Below are 14,233 nucleotides of genomic sequence, written 5' to 3' on the forward strand. Positions count from 1 at the left end.
TAACCTATAGGTTAGTTGTGGGCGTAACCCAGGATCTTCCTAGATAGTTTTTTTCCCCCTCCTTGTCTTTAGTAACATTTCAGCACCCTCAGTTCAGTTCCACGCAGTATGTTGGAAGGGAAGTTGCGTTCCATAAACCGGAAGTTCCCTGTGTTTTGGGGCGGAGTGACCATAGGGCCCTAGGGGCTGGACCGGAAGTGCGGTGTGATAGGGGCGGGTGTGTGTTGGTGCTGTCGGGGTGATGAGAGTGTGAGCGCAGCCAGGAGAGCTGGAGGATGAGTAAGATGGGGGTACGGCGGCTGGTCACCTCGGTATTCCTGCTGCTGCTGGCGGGGCGAGTCTGTGCTGAAGGTAAGAAACACCAAAGAATTGTGTGGTCCTGCTTCTCCCCTCCATGTAATATATCTGTTCTGTATGTTATCCCGCTGCTTCTATTGTCCTCCTCCCCCACTGAGACATGTATCCCGATTGTGTGTGTGTGTGTGTGTGTGTGTGTGTGTGTGTGTATATATATATGTGTATGTGTGTGTGTGTATATAATATATATATATATATATATATATATATATATATATATATATAATCCAAAAGTATTAGGACGCTTGCCTTTACACACATGAAATTTAATGACATGACATCCCAGTCTTTGTAGGGTTCAATATTGAGTTGGCCCACCCTTTGCAGCTATAACAGCTTCAACGCTTCTGGGAAGGCTGTCCACAAGGTTTAGGAGTGTGTCTGTGGGAATGTTTGACCATTCTTCTACAAGTGCACTTGTAAGGTCAGGCACTGATGTTGGATGAGAAGGTCTGGCTCGCTGTCTCCGCTTTAATCCATTCCAAAGGTGTTCTATCGGGTTGAGGTCAGGACTCACTCATCCATGTCTTTATGGACCTTGCTTTGTGCACTGGTCCAAATCATTTGGTGGAGGGGAATTATGGCGGGGGGTTGTTTTCCAGGGGTTGGGCTTGGCCCCTTAGTTCCAGTGAAGGGAAATCTTAAGGTGTCAGCATACCAAGACATTTTGGACAATTTCATGCTCCCAACTTTGTGGGAACAGTTTGAGGATGACCCCTTCCTGTTCCAACATGACTACACATTTAAAAAGCTGACAACGGCTTGGAGTGTTGAAACCATTACATTGTTCTATCTGTCCAGCTACAGGTCCTTAGTGTGATTCTGTAGTGCTTGTCCTGATATTGTTATAAATTATAATACACCATACACACAGTATAAAACACAACATCTCCATATATATATAATTATATTTTGTTCAGTGTGTTGTATATGATCTTCCTGCTGCTTCTATTATCCCTTCTCTTTTTTTTTTTTTTTTTTTTTTTTTTTTTTGTTCTGTATGTTTGTTTCGGTACATTCTGTTATATTGTATTCCCCCTTCACCAATTGTATATCTCATCAGTAATGTTTTATTTTGTGTTCTATTATACTCTTGCATCCATTCACTCCTATATACCATCTCTTCCCTTTTGGTAATGTTATACAGTTCATTTGCATTTTATTGCATGACTGTTCTTCCCTTCAGTAATAGTATATATCATGTATATACTCTGTAGTATCATGTCTTCCTTCTATGATCTTATATAGTGTCACCGCTCCTTCACACGCACACACACACACGCTTAAATATATAATCATCTTCTTTATAGTAAAGGATCCTTTGTTTTATCCATAATCCCTCTCCTGATTGATGTATTTTTTCCCATCTATAGTGTTATATATCATATATATATCTATGTTCTGCATTATTGTGTTGATAATTATTATGTCCCAACTTGTATATTTTTTCATTACCCCTCTTCTATATCAGACATATGTTGGATGCCACCAGTGTATTCTGTGTATATACTCTGAGAGATCATCTGCATATTTATACGTTATAATAACACTATTGTTATCTCTGAAAGCAGTATGGTAGATTTTCCCATCTGTTGCTGATGATGTATTACTTTGGGGTGGATAACATTGGTCTTGCAGAAACTTTAACACTTGGTTGTACGAGTATTTATATTTATCATTACACAGTTATAGGCTCCATAAATTTTTTATATATTTTTTTCTAATTGATGAGTATACCTTGTGTACACGATTCCCCTCTTGGGGTTTATAATAATCTAATAATTGTTTTTATTAGAGAAGCTATTGAAATCTCTATAGAAACATACGTAATGTTCTTATGGCCTATTTTTGCGGAGGGGTAGCAGGTAAGGTAAGCCATAAAGTATACAATTTTCTTTCCTTCCACCGTAAGTGGAAGGAAAGAAAATCATTTGATTTCCCCCATCAATACAGTGTTGATGGGGATATCCCTCCCACATTACTGTTGTGTTCTGCCAGCGGGGAGCCTTTCATGCCGACAGAACACAATGATCACTGCTGGTTGCATTGACTTCAGTACAATCAGCATGCCCATAGATGGATCAAGTCTTGGCCGGACCCAGCTGAACCAACCAAGATTTGAGCACTCTATGGCCGGCTTAACAGACAAGCTGAGTACTCAACATCCTTACAAGATGTATGTCCCCATATGATGGCTGACAGCACCCATGCAGTAACTGCAAAGATTCATGTGATATTTGTTTGTTCAGAACTTGATGGGAAGGCAGTAGAGGGGGAAAAATATAAAACATGTTGAAGTGTCAGATTTTATTCATGATCACTTTTTAAAGTAACAGGTGGTCAGACAAAGGTCTTTACTTTCATGTAGGTTCTTGTGGTGTTGTGGTATTTTATACCACAAATCATTTCCTGTCTTTTTTGTTCTATGGTTTACCTTACAGCATGTTTTCTGCATGTATTGCTTCACGTGTACAGTAGATGGTTCCAAAGGGCATGCTGTCTATAGCTGGAGACATGGCCCGTTGCTTACTAAAGAATTCTTCTCAACACTTGTTAAAGTGGATGTAAACCCTAACTGAATGACCGTTTGCTAAGGCACTGCATATCATAAACGATAATCTCAAAACTGTTTATAATTAAACATTTTCTGTATTTCATCTTTCTCAAGTCATCTTCCAGGACGGCACACCTGAGAGATGAGAGGCTCCTCCCTACAGGAAACACAATCAATCGACAGCTGTTTTAAGTCCCCACCCTTCCCCTTGATCCTCAGTTTTTGATTGTGTTTCTCCCTACACAGCGAAACTGTTTGTTTTTTTCCAAATGACCCGAAGCCTGGGGCTGGTGGTCTCCCCCTGGGAGCCGGACCACAAGCCTGGGAAGCCTCTGGGTCTGGTAGGATATTCTTGTCCTTCCTGGGGGGTTCCCCTATCTTTTCCTCAGGGCGGGCAGCAGAAATTGGAAGAGCCCCCCTGAGAGCTGAAGGACCCTGGGTACAGTGGTGTACCCAGAACTTCAGGGGCCATTATCCTGTCTCCCCCTCCTTACCTGTACAGGTGGCTGTTCAGACGGGGGTGCTGGCCATCGGTTCTTTCCAGGGGGATCTTGTCCCCGACTCCTGGGTCCCCGGTAGCTCGCGTGGGCTGCCGGAGAGGGCGTGGCAACAAGCACCCGCGTCATTTTCAAACTTCGGGAAAATGGCAGCGGCGTTCTTACCCAGGAGGGAAGGCTGAGAGTCAGTAGGAGCAGGCGCCCACATCCTCCTTTCTCTAGAGCGAGGAGGCACCAGTTTACTACGGTGTATGTCTGCCTTAACCACCTCAGATATGAAGATGGGAATGAGGAATGGAAGGCATTGCCCCCCCCCATGTATATAGACTGACTGACTGGTACAGTGCAGGACACAGCCTAACCTAGCACCTCCCTATGGGGACAGCAGTTGGGGGGGGGGAGCACTTTGGCGGCTATCCTCCTTGCGTGTGGACCATAAGGATGGAAAAGCAAGCCCGCTGGCTGTGGCAAAAAGAGGAAGACGACAACGGTGAGTACTTTACTTTCCTTTTGCCGTGGGAAATTAGCTGCAAAATCCCCAATTCCAGCCAGAGGGTTTCTGGGCATTTGAGATCTCACCTGGGGTCTGGATTCAAATAGCCCTTAAGCTTCTGCTAAAAACACCAGCTGCAGCCCCTCTTACATCAGAGAAGCTGTATGGTGGACAGGTGGTGCAGAGGAACGAGTGTGCCTAAACCACCTCAGATGAGAAAGAGGTAGGTAGGCCATTGCTCCCCCTTCCCCGTGTATATACTGACTGGTGCAGTGCAGAACTTGGGGTCGGGATACAAATAGCGCAGACGCCACTGCTAAAACCACCAGCCACAGCTCCCTCTTACAGCAGAGACACTGTGGTTATTGCAGCAGTAGGTTGCCAGCCTCTCCCTACATGCCCAGTTGTGGTACATTTAGTAGGGATGAATATAGCGTACAGAGGGGACCTGGTAGATACAAAGTTACTTACAGGCCAGGTATACCACTGAACAGGTTATTAATTGGGCAGTGGTTGGTGGATTCAGAAGCTCCCCTGGTCAGCAGGTGCACTAGGTTACCGGCCCTATTAGCCCAGCTGCTAGGAATCTGAAGTTGCTTCACAATGTTTAAAAGCTGACCTAACATTCAAGGATGGGCAGAGACCAAGCTACTGTGTGGCACAGTAGGGGTTCCCTTGTCACAGATCCTCCTTTTGGAGGTTGCCTGCTATAGTTAACTTTCATAAGCTCCAACCTCCCACTCCACCTTTACACTGTGTTTATATTATAGTGTAGGAGGTAAGAAGAAACTTTTTTTATTGGTTTGGGCTACAATCCACTCAGTGGCAGATCTAAAGGCGATTCACCATAGATCGCTCCCTACATCTTTTTAATTGAGGATTTTCTGTGCAAACCTATGCAAGAGCTACATAATTGATTGCTTGAAGCCTGCAAATAGCTATTTACCTCCCAGGCTAAACTGGTAACCACCTCTTCTAGAGAGGTCTTAAATTGGTCTCTAGGGCTGGGCTCATTGAGACTTTAGTTGCTAATCAGCACCACCTGGATATGTGCTGGCTAGCGTTTGCTCAGTCTATGGAGGTAAGGTAGGACAACAACTACTACTACTAATAGTAGGGTGTCCAACCATTTTAGGATCTGTTCCTTCTCTGGTGGTGAAGGTTTAGTATCTACAGCCCAGGCTATGCCTATGAAATAAATTGCCTGTTGGTTATTTCATAAAGGGATAGACCATGACTCCTCATTGGCTGCACACCAGTAGACCTCAGTAGTGAAGGTTTGTGCTTGCTGGGATGTTTTTGTGGCACAGCAGAAATACACATTGAGATTTGTGACATCTCTGCTTAATAAGGACTATATTGCTGTACATCAGAAATGCACTGCACTGAAGCTTGTTTTCTGTCCTTTATATACTAAAGGTACTGCTTTGTTTGGCTACAGATCAGAAGAATACAACAGTGAAGGTGGTCTGTACTTTCTGGTTTTGTGTTGCACAGCAGAAATGCACATCATTGTGTCTGGTGACATCTCTGCTCATAATGGTTATATTGCTGCACATCAGACATACACAAGATTGAGGTCTGTCTGTGGGGCTTTGTGTCCTGTTTTACTGCCTTGTTGGTTACTTATCAGAAAGGCAGCAGTGAAGTCTGATGGTCCTGATTTGCGTGGCGCTGTGCTGATTCAGACAGTGCTATTAACAGCAATGGCTGCCGAGTTTAAACATGCGATTTGACATGTTGAGTCGCATGACAAATCATTTCAATATGGATGTGCTATCTCTATTCATAGTGTTTTATTGTTGCACATCAGATTTATACAGCATTAAGGTCTGTGAGGTTTTGTGTCCTGTATTACTGCCTTATCAGAAAGGCAGCAGTGAAAATTGATGGTTCGAATTTGTTGGGCTACATAGTAGAAATACAAATTGAACCCCTGCCAGGTGTAGTACATATACTGCCTTTGGTAATCCATGTAGCACCACAAAGTGGTGTTGTGCTGATTTTAGCCATGCGATTTGACATGTTGAGTCGCAAGGCCAAATCGCTTCAATATGGATGTGCTATCTCTATTCAGAATTGTTATATTGTTGCACATCAGACATATACAAGATTGAAGGTTGTCTGTCCTTTTATGTCTTGCATATACTGCCTTATTGGCTGCATATCAGAAAGGACACAGCAGTGAAGGTTGCTTGTCTTTTTCTGATTTTGTTTTTGCTGCTCAGCTGAGAGACACATTGAGGATGGTGGCCTCTCTGCTCAGTATTGGTATATTACTACACATCAGACATACACAAAGATTGAATGTTTGTGTCCTGTATGTCCTATATTTACTGCCTTATCGTTTGTATATCAGGCTAAGCAGTGTTTCTCATGGATCTACCTTTCTGCATCTTAGGGATACACAGCAGGGGTTTGTTGGCTGCAATCCTCCAGGGAGTCACAGCATTGGGGACCCCTTACTTGTTCGACCTGAAAATTGCTATTTGTTTTTTTTTTTTTTTCCCTGCGACCTGTGTAATCTTGAGGTCTGTGGATCCAGGAATCAGGGACTGCTGGTGTCGCACAGACACAAATGGTACCCATTGGAAGCCATAGTATATGACTTCTCATGCGTCTTGCAGTCCCAAGTGGCAGTTTTGGTCGCACGGGTGTGGGAACCCTAAACTTATCTGTCCCTTCTGATTGAGGTTTTGCTACACAGCAGGAATACTCATCATGACGTTATTGTTTTATTTTGCAGCAGACCAGAAAGATTGCAGCTGTAAAGGCTGTCTGTCTTTTTCCTCAGTGTCTGCTTTTATGTTGTTGCACAGCAGAAATACTCAAGATTGAAGCTTGTTGGTGCTTTCTGTTTCAGAAAAACACAATGTTGCAGGTTGCTTGTGTCCTTTCTCAGTGTTGGTTCTATCTGAACTACACTACAGAAGTGCATGACAGAAAGGATTGTCTTGTGTTCCATATTTTTCCCTGTGGCATAGCAGAAATGCACAACACGGGAGTTGGTGTTCATATTAATCTTATAACTGTGGTGGTTTGTCAGAAATACACAACATAGAAGTTTGGGTCTTTCTGTCTTTATAGCCTTGTTTTGCTGTACATAGGTAAAGCACAACAGTAAAGGGGGTTCCTGTCCTTTCCGTATTTATATATCAGTTATGACCTAGCTAGCTGCACTAAAGAAATACGCAGCATTTAGGGTTTGCTTGAGTCTTAATGTTTTTACGTCTTGGCAGCACATCAGAAAACCAGACTATGAGGACTGTTTGTCTACGTTGAGGTTCAGATTTGGGTCTCTTCCCATATTTGATATATTGGTTTAGCTAGTCACACTCAGGCACACAACATTGTTGTCTATGCTTGTGTCCTTTCTGTCTAAATCTATTGTGCCGTGCCCACAATCTATGATCATTTTATTTGTGATATTAATAATGCATGTATCACCTTTTTGTATTTCAGCCTTCTTTTCCATGGAGGGGCCAGGAGTTCGGGCTGCAGCTGCCACATGTCAGAAAACCTTGACCACTTGCATTCAGGGATGCCAGAACCATTTCCTAGGGTTGAAGCCCTGTAGGGTTATGGGACACTGGAGGAAGGGGATAATGATTCGCCCTGTTTAGTAAGAACTTGGAGAGTTCTATTCAGAGGAGTATTAGGGCCTAAGGATGAAGTATAAAGATGTATACCCGATCGAATAGGTTTCGGCTCGGTGCAGGGCCTTCATTTTGCCCTTTTAGCAAAACTAGACATAGCAATATGGGTAGTCTACTCCTGCTAGGGACTTGAATCTCCTGAAGAAGGCTCTCAGGCGTAAGTAAGGACATAGATTGGGCGTGCCTTAAACCCAGGGTTCAAGCTTCTGTTAATCTATTTCCCTTAAGTAGGCTTACCTTTAGTCTTTTGCTGACATAAAGATAAAAAGGAAGCAGTTTTATTTCCCTCAACAGGATAGTGTTAAGACAGGCCCTCTTATTGATTAATGTAGTGTCCTTGTCTTACACAGGTCTCTTATTTATCTTTTTAGTGGTTCTAAGTAGCACCTACAGGCATAATAGGCCATGGTTGTTAGATGTGTGAGATAGGCAACATTGCTAACCTACAAGTTTAACATGTTTTCTGATTCCATTTTTAAGAGCCCATTTCACCTAGATACTGCATCTGAAGCGGAAAAGGCAGGAACATCTGTGGAGCAGACCTGCAGATCAGCCGCATGATCCAGCTAAGATGCCTTCATCAAGCATATGAGCGTATGGAATGGAGGTAAAGCTCACTGCAGAGCCAAGGTTCGCCAAGAGGGTTTTGCAGTGGCCCCACCCTAAGGTAGGCCTGAGGTACTTGTTTATCCTCTCAGGTGTGCCGTCCTGGAAGATGACTTGAGAAAAGTACCAGTTACTTACCGGTAACTGTCTTTCTGGGAAATCTTCCAGGACGGCAGGCCTACTTCCCGCCCGTTGGAGGAGGGAAAATTCTAGAACACTAGAAGGTGAGTACCTATGAGGAATGATTTCCCTTGTGAACCTGGTTCAGGAGTTACTTCTCTACAAACTGAGGATCAAGGGGAAGGGTGGGGACTTAAAACAGCTGTCGATTGATTGTGTTTCCTGTAGGGAGGAGCCTCTCATCTCTCAGGTGTGCCGTCCTGGAAGATTTCCCAGAAAGACAGTTACCGGTAAGTAACTGGTACTTTTTGTTGTATTTCAGTGCTACTGTTCTCCTGCAACCTCTGTGTAAATGCTTCCTGTCTCTACCACAGCGATGGCTGCATGGCATTTGGTGGCAACAGTGGATGATTCTTGTGTAACAAGCACCAAGGCCACTTGTAGTCTACATTGGGAGGATGTGTGATAGCAGTGCAGGGACACAGCATTGCCAACCTTTAACTGATGCTTGAACCAAGGACCTTTATGTCAGGATCACCCGGGATTATTTTAATCTTTGGCATTTTTATATTTGCATAACTCCTCCCAAGATCTAGCCCATTGCATCAAGGCCAAGGACTCTTGAGAGGAGCACTGAGGCAGGATGCTGTCATTTTTATTTATTTTTAGGAATCACTGCACAGCACACTGGTAGCCCCCCCCCCCCCCCACCACAGCAGTGATTTGCCTGCATTACATAGAGAAGCGCAGAGACCCAGTGATGTGTATATGAGGAGGAAGGGGGCTCAGGGAAACCAAACAAAACATATGCAGATTGAGCTTCAGATTTACCATATTAAAGCTTATAAGATATCGGTTATTGGGTTGACGTGCATTATGTGTTATCTACAAACTAACCGGGACTTTTTTTATTCTGTTTATCTGTATCAAAAGGTACTAACACTCCTTTGTTCTAAAAGCAGATCGAGTTCTTTTATGATCAGCAACAAAATGAAAAGATCGAATGCTTGTATTGTTTTAAAGGTGATCATAAAAGAGGTATTAATACTTCTAGAGCAAAATTAAATCGGCAGATTGTAAACAGATGTTTACGAGCAAAATGTGCCTATATTTGATACAGACAAATGGCACCATGGAAGTCCTCGTTAGTTTGTAGATATGGAATTGTGATGCATGTTGGGGATGTTGCCACATTGTCAGCATATAGGAAGGTTCATCCTTTTTATAGATAGATAGATTTTCAAAATATGTTCTGTCTCTCCCATCTTAAAATACGAATTTTATGGCTATTTCTGGCATCCAACAGTTTTGAGCTGTTGAGGTGCAAAACACACTGTTTCTCGATGGTAGGTTGTGCTGTGCTGCATAGCGAAAAATGGGGTGTTAATTTTTCTGATGTTTTGGTGCATTTCCAGCCCATTCATTTGAATGGTTTGCCTTAAAGTGAACTTGGGGGAATTTCCCCCTGCAAGGTAAAGGCATAATGTGATAGTATGCATCGCATACTGGCACGTTGTGGTACGCTGTCACCACTGCAGAGGCTTCCATCTTCACCCGGACTTCCTTCCAGGTTCACGGGCAAGGGCCGAGCCATGATGACGTCACTCCCGTGTCAGGCGCGCAGGAGTTTTGGCCATGGCACACAGCTCTGAAGGAACAGCACAGGTCAATGTCACCAGCTGTTACTCGCTAGAATATCTCTTAAACGGTGATAATGTTATAAGTTGACAACGCTTTGTCCTTGTCCCCTAATTGTGCTCCTGTGATTTTTTTTTTTTTTTGTTTTATATAAATTGTTTGATACCCAGGGCTTTAGAAAACTAAATGTAAACCTCTTAAAGCAAAGTTCCAACCAAAAGGAGAGATTCCACTTTAAGCACCCCCCCATATTGCCATGTCATTATTTTTATTTTTTGGGGGGTACTGGGTACCTAGTTTTGACAGGTACCAAGCTTTGTCGCTCAGGCCGCCTAGGCGATCCAAACGGAAGTTCCCCCCCCCTCCCCTGCAATCTTCTGGGACATGTCAGGTCCCAGAAGATTGCCCACTATTGAGGAGGCACAGTGCCCCCCTGGCTGTGGAACAACACGCTGTCACAGCCTGTTTCCTACACTTGTAATGCCGGGAAGAGGAGAGAGAACCAAGGGTTTGGGCAGCCACATCGTTGGATCATGGGACAGGTGAGTGTGTGTTTATTAAAAGTCAGCAGCTACACTTTTTTTGTAGCTGCTGACTTTTAATAAACACAAACACGGGTGAAACTCCACTTTATGCTGGCTGGTTTGTTCAGCAGGAAGCAGCAGAATTTCAACCCATGTATGGCCCTTCTCCGTTTTGAGGGGAGTTGATCTCTTCCCTAATGGGATTGTCAGTGTATTGTGACAGAGGAGGAGTCTTGCTGCAGGGTACAATAGTGCAGCAGGGATACTCCTCCATCCACCTTGAATGTGTGTTTGGGGGTATTGGGTCAGTTTTTTTGATCAGTCCGCTGGCTGATCCAAAAAAAAAACCAATCCATGTTATGGCCAGCTTTTGCTAGTGTTTACATTTACTTAACGTGGACTGACCCATTAAGGATTGAGTGGGGGGGGGGGAAGGGGGCTAGCGCGGGATGTGATCAGACGTGTTCCTGTGTAGCTCCGGTCACTACTTCTACCATCCTGATCGACCATAAACAAAAATCAAAATCCAATTCGCATCAACCCAGTCATTTTGCTGGATGGGAAAGCGGCAGGGCAAGAAGCAACTTCCGGCCGCTATTAGCATCACCACCTGCTCCTGCCAAGATGGCCGCCACAACACCGTCCATGGGCCTAGCGCATCACCAGCCTCCACTCCTGATCTCTTTGGAGACAGCCAGGACACATTCCTGCCACCCTCTCCCGAGATCATGGACTTCCCGGCCGTGTCCCTGAAAGCGACCCTGGGTGAGGATGTCACGGATGATGCAAAGGGGCTGACCCTGTCGGAGGTCTTCGCTATTGTTAAGGTAAACCACACAGACCTTATGGGCAAGGTGGATGGCCTAAAGATTGACTTAACGATCGTGCGGCAGGACATACAAAAAATATGTGGCCGTGTTACTGAGACTAAGCAACACCATTAACCCCATCCTGTCAAACTTAACACCTATGGGGGGAAGAGTACAACCCTGGAAGATAAGGTGGGTGACATCTAAAACCGTCGCCGCAGGTTGGTCTCCTGGATCGGGTGGAGGGATCTGACAGTGTAGCCTTCCTAGAAAGCTGCCTTGAACAGGAATTTGGCCGCAATCAACTCTCCCCCTACTTTGTGATTTAGAGGGCCCAACGAGTCCCTGGGCATCCTCTCCCTAAGGGACCCTATGTCCATGGCAAATATTATTTGTGCATGGAATGTCCGCAGCTGAACTCTAAATTTTAAAAGAGCATCTGTCGGCCCTGAAGCAAAATAAACCGCATGCCCTACGTCTCCAGGAAACGTATCTTATAGGTTCTAAGATATTGGCCCTGAAACATTGGGTGGCTCATAGCTACCACTCTACCTATTCTAACTTTGCATGTGCGATCCTAATTCATAAAGGGTTACCATTCTCGTGTCATCAAGTTATTCTGGACCCTGAGGCTGCTTTCACACTGCAGCGGGAGCGGCGTCGGCGGTAAAGTGCCGCTATTTTTAGCGGCGCTTTACCGTTGTTTTAGCGGCGGTGTGCGGGCGCTAGCGGGGTGGTTTTAACCCCCGCTAGCGGCCAAAAAGGGGTTAAACCCGCCCGCAAAGCGCCACTGTAGCGGCGCTTTGCCGGCGGTATTGCCGCGGTGTCCCATTGATTTCAATGGGTAGGAGCGGTGAATACACCGCTCCTTCACCGCTGCAAAGATGCGGCTAGCAGGACTTTTTTCACCGTCCTGCCAGCGCATCGCTCCAGTGTGAAAGCCCTCCGGCTTTCACACTGGAGTTAAAGGGGCCGGTTTTTTTCAGGCGTTACACAGGCGCTATTTTTAGCGCTGTAACGCCTGAATACCGCCCCAGTGTGAAAGCAGCCTGAGGGGCAGTATATTATTTTACATATGACTATGTATGGAATTCCCCTCCGGTCATAGCTGCAGTGTTCTCTGAAACTTAAAGTGGAAGTAAACCCACTTTTTTAACTTTTACCTACAGGAAAGCCTATAATAAGGCTTACCTGTAGGTAAAAAAAATATCTCCTAAACCTGTACGGTTTAGGAGATATTCCCCTCGGTATGCGCCGCTGACTGCAGTGGCGCATGCGCACAAGGGGGTTCTCTCCGCGAAAATCCGGCAGCGCTCGTCCGGCCGGATTTAAATCTCCCGCGCGCATGCGCGGGAGTGACGATATCGCGGCTCCGGCCACTCACAGCGCCGGAGCCGCGATACCCGGAAGAGACGCCGAGGGAGCATGTCGGCTTCCTCGGCGTGGATCGGGCGAGATGTCGGGGCCTCGTTCTAAGGTAAGTATTTCATAATGAGCTAGTATGCGGTGCATACTAGCTCATTATGCCTTTTGCTTTGCAGGTTTAAAAAAATAAAAATAAAAATGCGGGTTTACTACCGCTTTAAGCCCCGTACACACTATCAGATTGTCTGCTGAGTTTTTCCTTCAGATTTACCAAAACCATATAATATAAGGTCAAACCTTAGGAGTTTCAATGTGTATGCAATCAGGCAGGCCCTTCTACTACATGGTTTTGGTAAATCTGAAGGAAAAACTCAGACAATCTGATAGTGTGTACGGGGCTTTAATGTGCATATTGCCTAGCTGTCCCTTGCTCATTCTTGAGGATTTTAAATCTGTATTGCAGCCTGAACTAGATAGGTTGATACCTTTACAATCTGAATCGAAATTGTTTAGTGTGTGGTGCAATACCCAATGAATACGTAGCTCTATGGTGCTGGAAATATCCCAGTCCAAGTCTTATGCTGCCCTCTCCAGAATAGACTATGCACTGGTCATGGGTGACCTTCTACCCTGTGTCCAATCCATAACATATCTGTCCGAGACAGTGTCTGATCATTCCATAATACAAGTGAGTTTGACTTTGGGCCACAGACCCCCGTTTTTGAGTTTGGAGACTAGAGTCCATTCCTACTGACATGGCCAATTACTGGTCCTCCAACTTTGACTCTGCAGCCAGGGGCCCTGCCTGGGATGCCTTTTTTAAGGCAGCGGTCAGAGGTTCCTATATCTCAAGTGTTAAAGATCTGTTGGGTGGGCCACGCAAGAGGCTCTCCAAAAAGTACTAGATGAGGCACGCTCCCGTCTTACCGGTAGCCCTTCCTCAGAGACTCGTGGTATGCTGACAGATGATCATTGGGCGCTGCAGCTTCCTATGGTGGATTTGACCAGGAATCAGCATTTGTACCTCTCTGCTCGTATACATGAGCATGGGGGGAAAAATTGTAGGCTTCTTGCGTATTTCGCCCCCACACAGACTTTCAGGATAGTTTGCTGAAATTCAAATTCCAGATGGGTCAACTACCTCTGACGCATTGACTATCAACCAAATATTTGCAGAATTCTATAGCAAGCTCTATGAAGATACGACTGTACCTTCAGAGAAAGCCTTTATGGGTTTCTTTGAATCGCTTTACTTTCCAGCACTTAGTACCCCCCCGTCCCCCCCCCCCCCCCCAGCAACTCCTCTTAGATAAACCTATCATGCTAGAGGAAGTAACTGGCCATACGCCTATTACCAACCAGTTAAACTCTGGGCCTAGATTGCCTCCCCTCAGAATGTTATCAGGCACACATAGATGACCTGGCTCCCAGTCTCCTTAAGACATTCCAGGGCTCTATTAAGCAGGGGAAACTTCCTGACTCTATGAATGAAGCGCCTATTGTTGTCATACCCAAACCTGGTAAGGATAGGGGGGTGCTGGGTCCTATAATCCCATATCTCTACTAAACCACGATGAAAAGATTCTTGCTCTAATGCCGCATACACACGGCCGG

General features: G+C 45.1%; 1 protein-coding gene across 1 annotated transcript in view; it reads left to right on the plus strand.

Moving 5' to 3' along the window:
• The first annotated feature begins 10 nt into the window (after positions 1-10).
• The window catches only part of TM7SF3 (transmembrane 7 superfamily member 3), a 43,179-nt gene continuing 28,956 nt past the window's right edge, over positions 11-14,233 (plus strand). Inside the window, exon 1 of the mRNA XM_077469078.1 lies at positions 11-351. Within this exon, the coding sequence (XP_077325204.1) occupies positions 276-351 (76 nt within the window). The 5' untranslated portion in view covers positions 11-275. The remainder of the gene's footprint in view (positions 352-14,233) is intronic.

The sequence above is a fragment of the Lithobates pipiens genome, unplaced genomic scaffold (genome assembly GCF_037356315.1).
Source record: "Lithobates pipiens isolate NorthernLeopardFrog02 unplaced genomic scaffold, aLitPip1_a1.2 Scaffold_8, whole genome shotgun sequence".
NCBI classification, from domain to species: domain Eukaryota; kingdom Metazoa; phylum Chordata; class Amphibia; order Anura; family Ranidae; genus Lithobates; species Lithobates pipiens.